The sequence below is a fragment of the Chlamydotis macqueenii genome, chromosome 1, assembly GCF_036417535.1.
Source record: "Chlamydotis macqueenii isolate bChlMac1 chromosome 1, bChlMac1.mat, whole genome shotgun sequence".
NCBI lineage: Eukaryota > Metazoa > Chordata > Aves > Otidiformes > Otididae > Chlamydotis > Chlamydotis macqueenii.
The window spans coordinates 32,159,891-32,177,223 of record NC_141556.1 but is presented as its reverse complement, the minus strand read 5'-3'; the positions used below and the strand labels follow the sequence as shown (position 1 = coordinate 32,177,223).

General features: G+C 35.7%; 1 protein-coding gene across 3 annotated transcripts in view; it reads left to right on the top strand.

The window, feature by feature from the left end:
* The window catches only part of GXYLT1 (glucoside xylosyltransferase 1), a 33,385-nt gene extending 16,533 nt beyond the window's left edge, over positions 1–16,852 (top strand). For all 3 annotated transcript variants that reach the window (XM_086740012.1, XM_086740011.1, XM_086740013.1), the window contains 6 exons: positions 1,905–2,079; positions 3,047–3,172; positions 4,016–4,267; positions 12,806–12,929; positions 13,241–13,413; positions 14,943–16,852. In XM_086740012.1, the coding sequence (XP_086596138.1) occupies positions 1,905–2,079; positions 3,047–3,172; positions 4,016–4,267; positions 12,806–12,929; positions 13,241–13,413; positions 14,943–15,104 (1,012 nt within the window). In that variant the 3' untranslated portion in view covers positions 15,105–16,852. The remainder of the gene's footprint in view (positions 1–1,904; positions 2,080–3,046; positions 3,173–4,015; positions 4,268–12,805; positions 12,930–13,240; positions 13,414–14,942) is intronic.
* The last annotated feature ends 481 nt before the right edge of the window (positions 16,853–17,333 follow it).

The following is a 17,333-nucleotide window of genomic DNA, read 5'->3' as shown; positions in this document are numbered from 1 at the left end:
GTGTCCTTAGGACTAGTAAATACAACATGATCTTTGAGACACTCAGTCCTTTTGGACTGGCACTTGAAGGTCAGGTGGGATATTCTAGAGCATATTAAATGGCCCTATACCAATTAAAAAATTAAATCAAGCCCTAGGTATTTACTTTGAAATACCATGAATTGCTGTCTGTGTTTCATATCCTGCTCACTAGATTTCCATTGGCTTTAATGAGACTAATGAACCCACAATCTCGTGTGTCAGTGTCTTCATTTAGGTGTCCTATTTTCAATCTGAATCCTACCGATGAGATCTTTCATCCATGTGATTTTTAGTAATGCCTCAAACCTTTACTTAAGGCTGGATGCATGTTCTAATTAAAAATTATTAATCTTAAATCCCTGAGATGCTGGAGTTTTTTTAGTTCCAGGGTATTAAACTCTTCCAAAACTTGGAATGTTTTTTAAATGCAACCATTATTTATGGCATCAAACTTCAGCAGTTTCACAGTGGTATCTTCACTTATAGTTTGCCTCATGGAACTCTGCATGTGTTGATCTTCCATGCCTTAAAGAAAAAAGGGCATATTTTCATAGTATCTGTTGTCAATTTAAAGGAAAACTTGTATTAATCTAAATATGTTTTAGTTACATAAATGGAGATTATGCGCTAAGAATCATGTCATTTAACTTCTGTTTTGAAATATATCTATCTTTGACAAGTTTCTAAGACTGCGTGGTATGTTGGCCAAGCATTTCTCTACTGTTGCTAGTTTGGGAAAGTCTCTTCTAACTTCAGAATTTTTTTTGTCTGCTTAACTTGGAATTAAACTTGTAGACTAGACCTTCAGATGCTCTTATTTCTGTTAGCATCCTGCCTCCTATAGTCTGTGCGAATAGCTCAAGTGCAGAATGTTGTTTTGAAGATAGGCTTTGAGTTGACAGATGTTTAAAACCTTTGAAAGCTTTTCTGACTAATTAAAAATATTAAATCTAGGAGAACATGGTTTTGGGTTTAGTATGCCCACTGTGTTTTCCACCAAGCTAATGGTATTTACCTGATGATAACTTTACCCTATTGTATTAAAATAATGAAATAACTTTTAAATGCACACTGTATAATACACACCAGGCACTTCTCACCATAACTGTTGGACAGCTGTCTTCAAGGAGAGATGGGCAGTGCATGTGATCAACATTCCCAGAACCGCTGGGAGCACGAGAACATCCCACACAGCTGTTTGAGCTGTTAGTTCTCTTCCAAACCAAGTTGTACTCTGCAGGATGGAAGGAGAGGAGAAAGCTTTTTGCATTTTCCTAGTGCTTAGGAGGAGCCCTGAAGCATGGGTTTGACAAAGGGACTTACTGGAGCAGAAAATGGACAAAATGCCTAGATCACTCAAAAATACTCTTAACAGAACTTCTTAAAAGTAGGGGTTATCTCACTTCTGTTGTTGAGTTTAACTGCTGTAGTTACCATGTTTACCTATCTCTGTACTGAGACCAGGTAAAGAGGAGAAAATGAACTCTTGCATAGATGTAATGTGCTGTAAGCCTTTTCCGTTTTGATGTAACTTCATGTGATCTCTCTTTTGACACAGCAATTTTGATGGAATTCCTTTGTGGTAATAAGTAGTAAGATTATTAAGAAAATAAATTTGTGTTTGTTTAGTTTCTGCATAGTTCTTCCATACCTTGTTTTTCCCTCATAGGCTGGGATGATGGAAGTGAGTATGAGAATAGTACAGATTAAACATAAGCCTACATATGAGATGTAGTGTTGTAGTTTGTATGTTCTCAGTTATCCTTTGCTGGTTTAAATACAATAAAGGATATTTTGTTAAATTACATGCTGCAGTAAATAGTAGAGCTTTTCTTTAAGTCTGTGCTAGAAATAATGCAAATGAAAAAATATTTTTATATCAGATATGATTATATGAAAACACATCCTTCTGAGAAAATGCATCTAGCAGTGGTTGCCTGTGGTGAAAGACTGGAGGAGACTGTTACTATGTTGAGATCAGCCATTATTTTCAGCATCAAGCCTCTCCACTTTCATATTTTTGCTGAGGACCAATTGCATGAGAGTTTCAAAGACACAGTAAGTACCCAAATAATTTATTTAATCAATTTCAGTAATATATAGCAATTCCTCTGCTTCTTGGGTAGCAGTTGTTGGATACAGTGTGAGAAAAGCAAGGGTCTAAAAAAATAAGGTAATATACAAGTCTTTGGTAATGTTGGATGGGGAATTTCGATTTTTTTTTTTTTTTTCCTGCAGAAAAATGCCAGTTGCTGATATCAAAGCTTTTCACAGAGACAGACCACAACTTCCTGATTTGTCACCTTGAGTCTGTTAAATACAAACCTGATGTTCTTAACACAAACCAATTATCTTGTGTGATCTTATTTAAAGTTGCTCTTACAAGAGAAAATAGACATCTGTCCTTTTTTGTCCCTGTGCTTACAGTATGAGTCAGCCTTACATTGTCTAAACAAAGTGAAATATCAGTCTTTGAAAATCATAGCTATAGTTATGTCTAATTTTAGTAAATTCCAGTTAACAAATATAACATGATGACTGCAGTGGCAGTATTAGAATCTGACTAGTATGTAGCTGTGGAGAGTTTTACTATTTTTGTGCTTAAAATGTCATACTATGACATCGGTATGTTATACATGCACTAATATCATGAGAACAGGAACTGTGACAAAAATTGTATAGGGTTATTTTAAATTGATATACATTGGTATTTTTCCTGTGGAAATGAGTTAAGACAGGGAAAAAGTTTTGGTTTATGTATTTACTTTTTGTAAATGCTAATTTATTTTACTTGCTCTTACTTTTGTATATGATATGATGTGTTTTCTTCATAGTGGCCTGCAGGTGCCACTTTTCGTTCGAGTATTTTGAATAGTTGATGGATTCCTGCAGTTCAGGAAGCATTTCTGTTATGGAAGACGTGTTGCAGTTGTGTTCAATTGACAGTTTGAACAGAGAATTGACTTTTTTTTTTAATAATAGAGTTGAACTGAAGTAATTTTTGTGATCTCTTCTTTTCACATAGCTCGATGACTTCTCCTATGAAGGAAAAGTTAGTTACACATTATATCCAATAACATTTCCCACTGAGAGTGCAGCAGAATGGAAGAAACTGTTTAAACCATGTGCTTCACAAAGGTTATTCTTGCCAGTAAGTTATTGTATAATAGGACAATACAGAAGTCTGTTTATGAAGCATCAAGCTGTCCTTGATAATGTAATTTCTTTTTAGCTTTAAATTAAGAACTACTACTCCTAAAAGTTACTTTTATGATATTCTAAAAAAGTCCTCTGAAGTTAACCTTCTTCTGTGACACTAATACACTATGGAATAAAAGTCCTTTTCTCACTTGCTGCATTATGGCACAGTATCCTCAGTGAGAAGTACAGATCATGTCATCCTCTCAGAGGTAAGAAGGATTTATCACACCTCATCTCATTTAATTGGAAAGTTTCCTACATGTGTGAGTCTAAGAAGTGTTACAGAAAATGAAACAAGAAACGAGGTATTGTTGGCAGTGTGTTTTGTGCACCCTTTTCTTTGCTGATCTAAGAATTCAGAAATCAGACTTCAGGCTAGGTGAATTATCTCAGTGGCAGCTATCTCCCAAACACTGTCTCTCCTGGGGATCCCTTACACCCCTCACTTGGATTAAATGCATCGGAAAGCAAGATAATAGAAGGATGTTAGGAGCTCCTGTTATGGTAATGTTTCACTTGGCCCACAACCTACTGTTGAGGAGCCTTGGCATATAAAATGTAGATTGAGTGTCTTTGCATTACTATTCTATGTAAAACCTCTGTTTCACTCTACAAAAATTATCCAAAATGAAAGAAGAGGGAATGATGACAAATTTATTGACTGCAAACTGTCATTTAATTGCATATTACCAAAATGTATTAAACTGTATTGTGTAATGGCAGCAACTTCTGTTTTATGATGAGAAGCTCAATAAAACTTAAAAATTTAGTTTTGAACTTCTTTCCCTCACAGTTAATCCTCAAAAATGTGGATTCACTACTGTATGTGGATACTGATATCCTGTTTTTGAGACCTGTTGATGATATTTGGTCCTTTTTGGGGAAGTTCAACTCAACTCAAATAGCTGCAATGGCACCGGAACATGAAGAGCCTCGTATTGGGTGGTATAATCGCTTTGCTAGGCATCCCTATTACGGAGTAACTGGAATAAATTCTGGAGTCATGTTAATGAATATGACACGTATCAGAAGAAAGTATTTCAAGGTATGTCTGTTGCTTTTATTGCATTTTCTGTGGTTTTACATCTTTTAATCTATCCTGTTTCAAGTTCATGTAGGACAGTATTTTTCAAAATATTTTTCTTGTAATTGGAATAATGCTCTAAAAATACGCTGTGTTTAAAATCTGTGTATTTTAAGTATCATACACTGTAAGACTTGGAATTCTAGGATTTTGAGTCTACTTGATGGTTTTAATTTTTCTTTGTTCTGAAAGATCCTGTTCCTTGATACAGTCTGCTGTAAATTACATTTGTCAGTAGATATTATGGTATTTTTTCTTTGCTGTAGAGATCCAAGAAAACAGTTAAAGTAGACAGTAAGCTAACTTTAAAAATGTGTGTGGTAGTATGACCAGGAGGTGGTGCTAAAACATTTAGTAAGTTATTTTAACTGTACCATTTTCAAATTTTGATCTTTTAAATTGTAACCAGGTGATTATCTTTTGATGTACTTTGAAGTAATAGTTTTTGTAGAGAAGTAAGTTCATAGTGAAAGTACTTACTAAAGCCATGTGTGCAGCAACAGAAATTGTCATTGCTTCACAGTTGGGAAGTTTTAGGTACTTGAAATACAAGTACAAAAGCAGTGCTATGTGATTATGCTAGGGGAAAAAGTACTTCTCTGTTTAAGAGAAGTTTGTTTAGGGAAAAATAATCATGCAGTCAAAAGCTATTGGAAGGTGCACCTGTAATATAAACTTACAGTAGATGTTACTTCTCCCCCATTTCCAATTTAAGATTTAGCTTTCATCTTAACGTTCTTGCTATGTATTTTTGTTGTGGAAATACAGAGAATTTAAGGAAACTAGAGAATGGATTAGCTCAGTTGTAACTAAAGTAGAAAGTTATAGTAACTATAGTATATAGCTGTAATTTCTCCAAAAAAAAAAATTTCTCTGTATATATCATCGGTGGAATCTTGCATTGTCTACTTTGTTGCTTATTTTCCTGATTATAGCATCTGGAGAAATTAAAATATTGCAAAGTATAACAAGAAAAATATGGAACTGAAAGTTGTATGTATCTTAAGTTCTGACAATGCATTTCTCTGTAGTGAATTATTTTTAGTGTGGTAAACACTGAGATAAGGTTGGTCTTTTATTCATAATGTGCCAGAATTCTAGTTGGTCTTCTCAGTACAACTTAGATTATAAATTTATTGGAAACTTTATGCATTTTTTGCTGAAATTTGAGTTAAACTTTTCAAAGTATACAGATTATGTAGGATACTAAAATTGTCTTTCAAATTAAATGCAGTTTTCTATAGAGCCTCTATAAAGTGCCTTTCTCCTTAACATTTAAACCCAGTGGTTTTTTAAAATTTAAGTCTCTATGTATACAGATATAAGTAGGTGAACTAATTTGTGAATATTTTTAAATTAGAAATGGAATGTTGCTGCTTTCTCTTGGTACTAGAGGACTGGAGCTTTTTCTAGGTCCTGAAAATATCTGCTATATATTCCTGTTGTTCCTATGTTGTATATTTATTATGCAATGAAACATGTCAGATTGCTAAACCAAAAGCAGCCTTGGAGGAAATGCTTTTTAAATAATTGCTCTTTAATATGGAGATGAATATCTATGACTTATAAGACCTCAGCTGTAAGGCGAGGCACAGATCTACAATCTTTTCTCATTATTCTACTGGCAAACTTCAGTATACCTATTATAACGTACAGTTTCTGGCTAAGTGGGCCACTGAACTTCTTTCTGTAGTGAGGAAGATTGTGTGTCATAACTGGTATGGGGAATCAGAACAAAAAAAAAAGTCTTGACTTGTCGTGAAAACATTCATCTTAATGTTCTTTCTCAAATTGTTCAGTACGTAACGTACTAAGCAAGTCTGCTTGATGAGTTGCAGGCTTAGCGTTCATACAGTTCAGGGAAAAGAACTGAGACTGGAGTGAGCTACCCAGTGCTGTGCAAGTATACTAAATATTCAGAATTATGAAAGAGCACTTGAGAGAAAGGGAGGCAGAAAGAGAGCAAAGTTTCCCAGTAGCAAAGCACATAATTCAAAGCCCTTTTTGATGGCTTTAGTTAACAAAAAAAAAAAAAAAAAAAATCAATTTACCTATTCCCATACTCTGCTTCAGTCATTTAAAATGTTAGAAATACAGTATTTTCTGCCCTCAGTCATTAGTAGTCGTTCTTTGGCATCCTTCCCAGGGCTTTACAGACTTCCCCTTCTGAGTCTGATGGTCTGATGTATATATACTTCTGACCCTTGCTTTCGCGTGTCTTCTGATCTTCATACTTGTCCAGGAATGCTTGTGTGTGCACTGTGGCTGTTCCTGAAACATTTGAGACTAGTGGTGTACATAAAGAAATATTCTTTCACTGTTGTTTGATAGTAAGAAGTAAAAAAGAAATTAAAAAGCCTGTGTGTTCTCTATACATAAATTTTATGGGGATTATTTTTTGTGTGTGTGTCTGTGCAGCTTTTAACATGATTACTGAAAACTTATTTCTTGTGTGAAATTAATCTTTTCCATTCCATTCATATACATTTTTTCCCTTCCTGCTTTCATAATCCTGTACATCTTTAGTCATCCGGCATGTCTTAGTCTGATTATCGTGAGAAAGAAACACAGATACAATGTTTGGATGCATGCTGTTTTGACATATATGGATTTTCTGGTTCAGCTGAAGCATTTCAAAATGCCCTCTTTGTATACCCTTCTTGTTTTAAAACCTTGCCCAGATGTCTAACAAATGCTGTGGGCATTTGTTATATGCTATCTAGCTGTGGGCATTCATTCGAAGTATTTTGCCTCTGTCTTTGTATGTTTCTGTCAAGTGTAATGTTTGCTATTTGTTCAAGCTTTGGATTTGTAGAAATGTACACTTTCTCCAGTGTGTCCGGCTTGCTAACACCCTGTGTTAGACCTGATTGCCAGTGGCTAACATACTTATTAGTGGAGACTTTTTGGTATTGGAAGACTCAGAATTGTTTCCGACAGGAGACTACCTCATGATTTCTAACCCATGCTGCTGACCTAGCGTCCTGTAGTATCTGGCTTGTGGTAGCACGCCTAGCCCAGTCAGAGCAGTTCGAGGATGTCTAACAGAGAGCTACTAGGTCACCTAAAACTTAGGAATGTTCTCCTCTCATATCATAGCTAGATAGTGCGGCTTCGGTAATGACTAAGCAGGAAATTAGTTTATCTTATACAATATTGATTATTGAGATCTTGGCTTAGAGAGCACTCAGCAGGGCAACCATTTAGTTTGTACTCCCCTAGTACCTCGAGTGTGTTCCCACAAGTTTCCAGAGCATTGCAGGGCCCTAAAATGCGCAAGCTTTATTACAAAAATTCTGCTGTTCATGGGGACTTGTGGAGACTTTGTTTTTGTCTTCAGGTTCCTTGAATGTCTTAAAAGGAGAATTGGTCAAAATGAAAATTGCAATCCTCACAGCAAAACTTTGAAAAGGATTTATTGTAGTTCATACTATAAATGGAAGGCCTGAGAGTGTGTGGCTTCCTCCCTGATAGCAAAGGAGCTACTAGTCTCAAGCCTTTAGAATCATAGAATGGTTAGGGTTGGAAGGGACCTTCAAAGGTCATCTAGTCCAACCCCCCTGCAAGGAGCAGGGACATCAACTGCATCAGGTTGCTCAGAGCCTCATCCAGCCTGGCCTTGAATGTTTCCAGGGATGGGGCCTCCACCACCTTTCTGGGCAACCTGTTCCAGTGTTCTATAACTTGCATCATAAAAAATTTTTTCCTAATTTCTAATCTAAATCTACCCCCCTCTATTTTAAAACCATTACCTCTCGTCCTATCGCAACAGGCCCTACTAAACAGCCTCTCCCCATCTTTCTTGTAGGCCCCCTTGAGGTACTGGAAGACCGCTATCAGGTCTCCCCGGAGCCTTCTCTTCTCCAGGCTGAACAGCCCCAACTCTCTCAGCCTGTCCTCATAAGAGAGGTGCTCCAGCCCTTTTATCATCTTCGTGGCCCTCCTCTGGACCTTCTCCAACTGGTCCATGTCCTTCTTGTGTTGGGGGCTCCAGAACTGGACACAGTACTCCAGGTGAGGTCTCACCAGGGCAGAGTAGAGGGGGAGAATCACCTTCCTTGACCTGCTGGCCACGCTTCTCTTGATGCAGCCCAGGATGCGGTTGGCCTTCTGGGCCGCAAGGGCGCATTGCCTGCTCGTGTTAAGCTTCTCATCCACCAGCACTCCCAAGTCCTTCTCCTCAGGGCTGCTCTCAATCCATTCCCCGCCCAGCCTGTATTTGTGCCTGGGATTGCCATGACCCAGGTGCAGGACCTTGCACTTGGCCTGGTTGAACTTCATGAGGTTGGCACGGGCCCACCTCTCCAGCCTGTCAAGGTCCCTCTGGATGGCATCCCTCCCTTCCAGCGTGTCGACAGCACCACACAACTTGGTGTCGTCGGCGAACTTGCTGAGGGTGCACTCTATCCCACTGTCCATGTAGCCGACAAAGATGTTGAACAGAAAAGAGGTAAACCAAATTCAGGGGTAGGGACTATCCTAATATCTCTTGCCAGCAGCAGTGCAGATGCTTTTGGACCTTACAGATACTGTCCTGTGTTGTGTCCCCTTAACTACTCCAGTCAAATACAGTAGAACTAGCAAATGCTTCATTGTTTATATTAACTCAGGAGACTGAACAAATTCCTCAAGGAGCATATAAGGTCTGGGAATTTTTGTATCTTTAAAGGGCTGCCTGTAGACCTTTTTGTATGACTACCAAGTGGGTAGAGCACTTGTCTGAACAGTGGAAGTTTTGGATTAGGATATTCCTCCAATACGATGGATTTAAAACTGAGTTCTTTGTTGTAGTTTCTTCAGCTTGAAATTACAGGCTGAGCTGCTTGAGGCCTTTAGGCATCTCTTATGTTGTCACATTGATTTGTGAGAGTCAGGAGGAATCAGAAGATTAATAAATAAATGGAGAAGTGGACAATTTAGCCAATGGTTATAGGGCTCACTTGGGTAGCAAAAAACCTGTAGTTCCATGTATTTTCCCAGGATTAAGTCTTTTTTTTTTTTTTTTTTTTATCCACTTATTTGTTCAAGCCTCAATCTTCTCAAGACTGTCAGGTCTGTTCATTTCAAGCAAGCATCCTAGCTACTTGGCTATCTACGGTGCCTGATGGAAATTGTCACTCCTGGTCCTAACCGTCTTGTTTGTCTTGTGGTTTTTTTTTTTAGACTCTGTGGATATATATACAGTACAAATGTATGTGCTGTGTGTACACACATGTGCATACATTTATAGAGATACATGTGCATGCACATATGTGGTATTGATGATAGTGTGATCATTAAACAGTGCGTAACTGGACCTAAGACTAGAACCGGTAATGAGGCTTCTGATGGGTAGTGCCTACCTGTTGTCTTTGCTAAGCAGCAGTTAGAAATTGGGAATGTAAAGCATGCAAGAGTGTTTAGGAGATGGAAGAAGTAATAGTAGGTGACTTTTTAAATACTCATTTACAGATAGATGTAGATACTTTTAAAATTGAAGAGATGTAGCAAATACCACAGAATTGGTATTTTAACAAAAATGTCCTAGCTCGGTGAGGCTTTGTGAATAGAGAATAATGACTTTTATAAATTCTGTTAAGAAACTTTTTGATGCTTGAGACGTGGGCAGTCATGGAAAGGAATGAACTCTTAGAAAATCAAACAAGGCCCAAACAAAGTAACTTCACATAGTGTGTGTGAAAGAGAGCTTCATGGGTATGCTTTAAACAAAGAAAGATCAAAGTTCAGAGGGTTTCTGTGACCTAAGCCATCATACACTTTTTTACCATTCAATGTTGCTTAAGGCTATAGCTCCAAGAAATATGGTGAGCCTGTGCAAAAGCTGATTGCTTCTAAAAGGAAGGTTCCCATCTCTTTCCAGCTGCTTTCCCCTGTTTTTCTTATTTCCTTTGTCTTAGCCTCTGGTGTTTGTTGGTCCCTTCTATGATGCAGCTACATTTGGTAACAGTAGAAAAAAGAAAATCCTTCTGCTGAGTTAGTGAAGTAAATCAGCTCACAGAAACATCTAGTGTTAGCGCTACGCTGTTAATGCAAGAAGGGGATAGAGTCATGTAACCAAAAGGAAGAGGGCTTGCTCCCCTTCGGCGTTAAGGAAATTTAAGTTGGTCAGCTGTTTGTGGGACACAGCTGCAGTTTCTTTGGATATTGCTGCATGATTTGAGTATTTTTCCTCAACTTTGTATTTTCTTACTAGAATTAAGAGAGGTAAAACTGGCTTGCTACAGGCTAAATGTGACAGCTCTTCTAAGTCTGACTTCAGCCTTGGCCAGGCAGAAATCTTCTGGGACAGGAATTAGTAATGACCGTACTAATTAAAGCACAGTATCTAAACCAAAAAGCTTTTAAGAGAATCTCTTAATGTCCTTAGGTATATTTTGTTCTTACATGTTCTCTTCCACTCCAAAAAAAAAAAAGGAATTTTGAGGATTCATAAGAGCCTGTTTCTGTCAGCTTGATGGCATCACAGAATACTGCAGAAATGTCCACCACCATTGTGGATTTTTTTTTCTAAAATGTCTTTAACCTTCTTTGCGACTTGTTGAATATTGATATTCTGGAAATCTTTAACTTGCCTTAAAGTTATTTTTCTTATATTTACTTGAGCAACTTTTGAAAAGCAATTCTATCACCATTTTTAATTGAATTTGAGCATTCTACTTTTCACGTGGTTTGACCTCATTACAAGTTACAGTAGAATTTTAAAGGAGGTGGTTGTATAACTATTCAAATAGTCTGTCTTGCTCTGTGATTCCTACACTGGTTTCATTATATATCAGTGTTAATATATTAATATTCAACTCTCTTCTGTTTATGGAAAGGTTACTGAAATATTACAATTTCCAATTTTTAAATCTGATAGCTCTATTTGTCAGGTAGTATTGCTTCTAGACATCTGGCAATGGGATGTATGCTCTTACCTGCTTTGGATCTGCTTAGGATATACTAAAACTATACAAATAAAATGAAAATTATATGAAATAGTGACTTTAACAATTCAAAGTAATATTTCTATGGGTTACTCTAAAACTTTATTTACTACTGTATATTCTCTTATCATTATTATCCTAGTATCAATGAACTATTTCTATTTTTATTTCTTAGCATTGAGTCTATATTTAAACCATGGGCCAATATTGTATGGATAGCAAAGTTCAAGTGAGGGAGTAATCTTTACCCACTGTGATTCAGTATGATTGATTTGCTTTTTGGAAGGTTTTAGCTTGGTGTTAAGCCTAGGTTTTCTTTTGTTCAGTCACATTGCACTGAGTCTAATGATAATTCTTGCTAGAGAAGAATTCTCTTGTGCATTTCTTATGCCTGCTCTCATTGAATACTTGCAAGCAATCATAGTCATAAATTTTTTAAGACAGAAGGGACTGTAATGTTCAGTTTGGCTTCGTACATAATATAAGCTATAGATCTTTCCTGTATTATTCTTGTCTGAAATCTGATAGTATTTCTTTTTTGAGTCTTCAGTTCTGAAAGCCCTTCATATTAGATGACTGAAATGATTTGAAGAAAGAATAGAAACTGAACTGCTAACTAGCAGTTTGCACTTTTTAGTTTGTCAGTGGAAAGCCTGGAGAAGAAAGCCTTTGATACTGTAGTTCTAAACCTGAATATTTTGTTCCTCGTTCCTGGTAATCTTTTCTGTTTCTTAACATGATGTTTCTGTATACAGATCCCAAACCGTACTAGAGTTCTATTATTTTTTTTTTTGGCAACTTGGTTAAAAAGAATCAAGGGTACAACCCTGTACTTGTTGAAGAATTTTAACATTTGGGACATATTGTTTTTCCATCCTCGCTCTCCCAACTGAAGTAGAAGGTGCAGAGTGAGCAGCCTTGTTCCTTTTCTGTTCTAGCTGAGCTTAAACATGGTGTAAAGATAAGAAATTAGCTTTAGAATTTGTAACCTGTTACACTGCGGACCGTAATGCCTTTGGTCATGTGGAGTGCAGTGTAGGCCACCTTACTCCAAGTAGCACCTCATCAGCCAAACCATTAGAACAACTCCTTCTCCTTTTCCTTTGAAGTAATTTTGCTAAATCAAGAATTTGAGAATTCATTAACAGCTGTTCATTCTGCCTTTTGCAAAGTTGTGCCTTTGCTGTGGAAGTTCAAGTTTAGTAACTAAAAAAGTTAGTTCAACTCAATGAAAATTCTTTTGAAAACCTTTGAAGCATTTCCGTATCTTTGTATTCTGCTTTGCAGCCAATATTTTTCAACTATCTCTGTTTGGAACTATTTTATAATTAATTTTATATTGATCTGTTTTGAATTTTTGAAGTTAACTTTAAAACCTGTGTATATATCACTCTGTGACAGTCTATAACTATTTTCCTTAGATATGCTGATTTGTTTAAAATGAAGAAGTCATCTGTACATCTGAGATTTGTAACTTTGAAAGGCAAATTAGTGCGATTCTATAGGACATTTCCTGTTATTATAGGTGTAATTATCCTGAATGTGTATAGTTTTGCTTTGTTTTATTTAATAGAATGATATGACACCAGTCCGGTTACAGTGGGGAGAAATTCTTATGCCACTGCTGAAGAAGTACAAGTTGAACATAACATGGGGTGATCAGGATCTGTTGAACATCATGTTTTTTCACAATCCAGGTAAATCCATGTTGGTTCTAAGTCTCACATGACAAAGTTGATCTTTTCTATGATGTTCAAAAATCCAGGAAAATACTCTTCTAGGAGACTTTTTAGTGAAAGTATTCAAATGCCTTTTCACTTCTGTAGTTTTCTGAAAGCATTTACTTTGAGAGAGAGCATTGGAGCTTGCTAGAGTGTAATGAGCTGTTAAGTTTCAAAACAACTGTATAGAAATTTATGAAGCAGCCTTAAGGAAAAAAAAAAGATGGTTAATGTATTTCTTGAAACAATTTTGATTCTTAATCCAAAGTTCTAATTTTTCTGCACAGAAAGTCTTTATGTCTTTCCCTGCCAATGGAATTATCGGCCTGACCACTGCATCTATGGAAGCAATTGTAAAGAAGCTGAAGAAGAAGGAATATTTATTCTTCATGGAAACAGAGGTGTTTACCATGATGATAAACAACCGACTTTCAGGGCTGTCTATGAAGCAATAAAAAACGTAAGTATTTTCAGCATTGTACTTGTGCAAAGTTATTTTTAATCTATTTTTATCTGCAGTTCTGCATGTATTTGATAGATTTTGTTGATACTTACCGTGACTGCAACAAAGTATTTTCTTTTCTCCTTTAAGTAATGTTAAGTGTTTCACTGATTTTTCGTTTACTGCTTGGATAGAATTCCAGTGTATTCCTTTTGTGATGAGCATCTTTTGAAATGTGGTGTAGGCTATGTCTAGGTTAGGATTCTAAAACATTGCCTATAGTTGTCAATGTCATGCCTTTAATAAGTACATCTAGTAAATTGTTGGTATGAGCATTTTGAGATCACCGGAAGCATAATTTTTCTCGAGATTTTAAAACGCAGAAAACCTCCTTCTTACCAATGTTTGTACGTATGCAACATTTTAACATTTAATTGCAGCTAGATTTGGATTGTAGAAAATATTTTTTTTTTATACTGTTTTGACCTTTTCTAGAGATTCAGGGTATTAATATGTTGCTGTTCCCTTAAATACTAAGCAGTGACTTCTTTTCATTCTGCAAATAAGTCATCTAATAAACTATTTATCACTGCATCAGTATGCTCACTGAAGAGCTGTAAAATTTAGCACTGATGCACATTTTAATATAGCAGACTATTGTGTGTGCATAACCTTCAAAAATCAATAGTATATTTTAATGGTGCTTTATTACATGTTGTCATATGGATATAAAAATGAAGAAAAGTACTTTTGGGGGTCTGAGAATACATTGCAGGGAAAGTGAATGTGTTTCTATAAAAATATGATTTCTTTGTTTCCTTTGAGCATTATCAAAAACAGAAGAAAAAATTATTTCTTTTTATTTATGATCCCATTTGGTTTATGAGTATGTCAGAGAAAGTACGTAAAACACTACTGATGCAGTGGTAATAAGATGAACAAAATTATGTTACTTTGAAATGCTGTTTTAGCTTAACATTTGTTTATAAAAAATATTGCGCTGTTGAATTAATGACTTCTTTATTTCATGTCCGTGTTAAACTTAGTATGTGTTTGACCATCATTCAGTTTAATGAAACTTCAGTAGTACCACTTTTCATACTGTTGTTTCATTATAATTTGATAAGAATTGTATTCCTTAAAAGTTATATGTCATTTCAGAAAGTTGCTGTTCAACAAACAAAAAACTAGAAATCATTTTATATCTGTAAATTTTTAATTTAATAAGGTAATTTTAAATTTCTTCCTTGCCTATCTGCGCATGTTCCTTTGCTTATGTTTGGTTGGTTGGCGTTTTTGGGGTTTGTTGTTGTTTTGTTTTAAATCTTGTTGTTAGGCTTATTGAAAGCATTACATAATCTTTCTGTAATTTAGACATGTTATTCACATATTGTATTCAGAAGCTCTCTGAGTTCTTGAAAAGAGTTAATAAACCTATAGAAAGCAAATACAATGTTCAAAGACATTTTTATAATTCTTTTAGTAACTTTGAATAATGACACTCTTCCATATTGACCTAAAATTTTCTTTTCTCAACCTCTTTACAGTATTCATTTGGAAATGATCTGGTTCATTCCCTGTTGCAGCCCCTAGAACTGGAATTACGGAAAACCACGCATACATACTGTGGAAGAGTATACAAAGTGTTCATAAAGCAGCTAACAAAAAGCATAAGAGACTTGCATGCCAGAAGATCAAAGGGAAGGTGATTTTTTACTCCAAGATGTTAAATCAAGAGACTGGTCAAAATTAACATACTGGTCAAAAGGTGCAAAAATTCTAATATGGCTTGAATCAGTTCTCAGCATGCCCAGATAAAAGTTTACTAGCATACATAAAAATGAAGAAAATATTCCTGTAATGAAGAACAAGAAATTTTTCTGCAAAGATGACTTTTTGCTCTTTTGAAGTTTAATCAGTGATGATTATCTTATATCTGAAGATTTGGGTGTTACTGGCTTCTGTGGTCAGTAGTTTTAGTCTGCGTAATTGGGTTATTTAATGATCAGATGAACAACGAAAAAATGAAGATTGCTCTATTTGGGAGTGTACCTCATATACTGTCTATAATTCTGCTAAACTGTGAATGTAGCAATAACTGAGTGAGCAGCACTGACCTCACTTTAAAGGTGTGAGCCTGTATGTAAACAAAGTTGTTTACAAGTGCGGAAAATACTCTGTTTTCAAAGAAATGTGATATAACCATTGACAATCTGTATGTGCCTTTATATGTTCATCTCTTACATGTTGAAGTACTGTTTTGACAATCTTGTTTTGCTTATTTTTAGATGTAAACCGCACACTATAAATATGATTTTCTCAGAAATTAATAACTAGTACGTGATACTAGTTTTCTCTGTAGATAAGAGGACTTCTTAATACACAGCATTTGTTTCAACATTGTTGAGCCATCATGGCTAAAAGATACAGCAGAGTTGAGGGTTTATTTAGCAAAAATTCAGTATGTGTTGTTTGTCTTATAGTACTTTTTAAAAATTACATGGTTTTGCAGCTTTATAGGGCATTTTGGAAGCAGAAAAAAAACCCAACAAACCAGTGGAAAGCTATTGCTGTTGTATTTCCTTACTAAGAATTATTACCTGGTGGTTATATTATAGAGTTTAGTACCTAAAAGTGAAGAGCTGTAATAAGAGTTCTGATGCTTCATCAGACTGTATATTAGATGGGTTTCTTAGATAATATATCCTGTTGTAACTTTTTTTTTTAATAATGTGGCTTTAAAATAGTTTTGGGACAGACCCTCAACTACATGAATGCGTTACTGTCAGTAGGGTGATAATGATTTACAACAGGTAAGGCATTAGGTTTTCTTTAGTAGTTTTCTTAGTGGAAAAAAAAAGTTCTGTTTATGTAATACAAACTTTTTAACAGAGAAAAACATGAAGAAAAAGGCTGAGTTCTAGTGTTACAGTAAAATACTATTTAAACTTGCATAGTATGAAATGTATTTCTAAAGTATATTTGAACTTGGATAACCTGTCTAACTGAGATGAAGTCTTCATAAAGTGAGTTTTTGGATTCCAGAAAAGTTCCTGCGTGTTGAACATGAAGGATCCACTCGATGACTTGCACCTTCATCCCAAACCCATTTTAGAAGCTTAGTTTTTGTGACTGTTTCTTTGTCAAAGGCAGGCTGGCTCTGACTCCCAGATCCATGTGAGCTGGATGAATACTTTAGCAGTAGAAAACCACACTCCACTGTAAGCAGAGTTTATATTCTGCTCCTAATCTCCCTGCTGGCTCAGGGTATGACTTTCTGGGATGGAAATTAGGAAGCAGTTGCCTTGCATGTCATTACAGTCTCCTTTCCTTCCTGTGTAACATTTTGAAGTCTGAAAATTTTGAAATCTGTGTAAAGGTGAATACTGTTATTGACTGATTTTACAATATGCAATGCGTTATTTTTTTACATAAATACTGATTTTTATATCAATTTGTCTTCAGCTTATTTTTTTTCTTGTACTGTGCGTTTGTTTTTGAAAGTTTTCTTGTGGCCTGTTTTTTTTGTGTGTGTTGCACAAACTTTCAGGTTTTTTAATTGATTTTTAGTATGTTGTATGCATGTGAAGATACTGCTTAAAACCCAGTGAGCCATTTTAGAAAAAAAATGGCATGTGAACGTTAGCAGCAACCTTTCCACTTAAATTTCAGGCTTTTGGGGCGTTTGGAATAAAAGGTTAATATTGAAGCTTGTAATAAGATGAATATTCTTTGTGCTTATTTCAGTAGATGTTTACTTAGCATGTTACAAACAGGAGAGTATACTGCCTTATGCTTTAATTTTTGTTTAATTTTTATTAATATAAACTTAAACTGCTCACCTCAACTATCCATTCCCAAGTAACACTCATGAACACTTTAGAAAACTAAAAAACAGCAAGTGCTTAGTACTTTCCATTAAGTAACTCTCCAGAGTA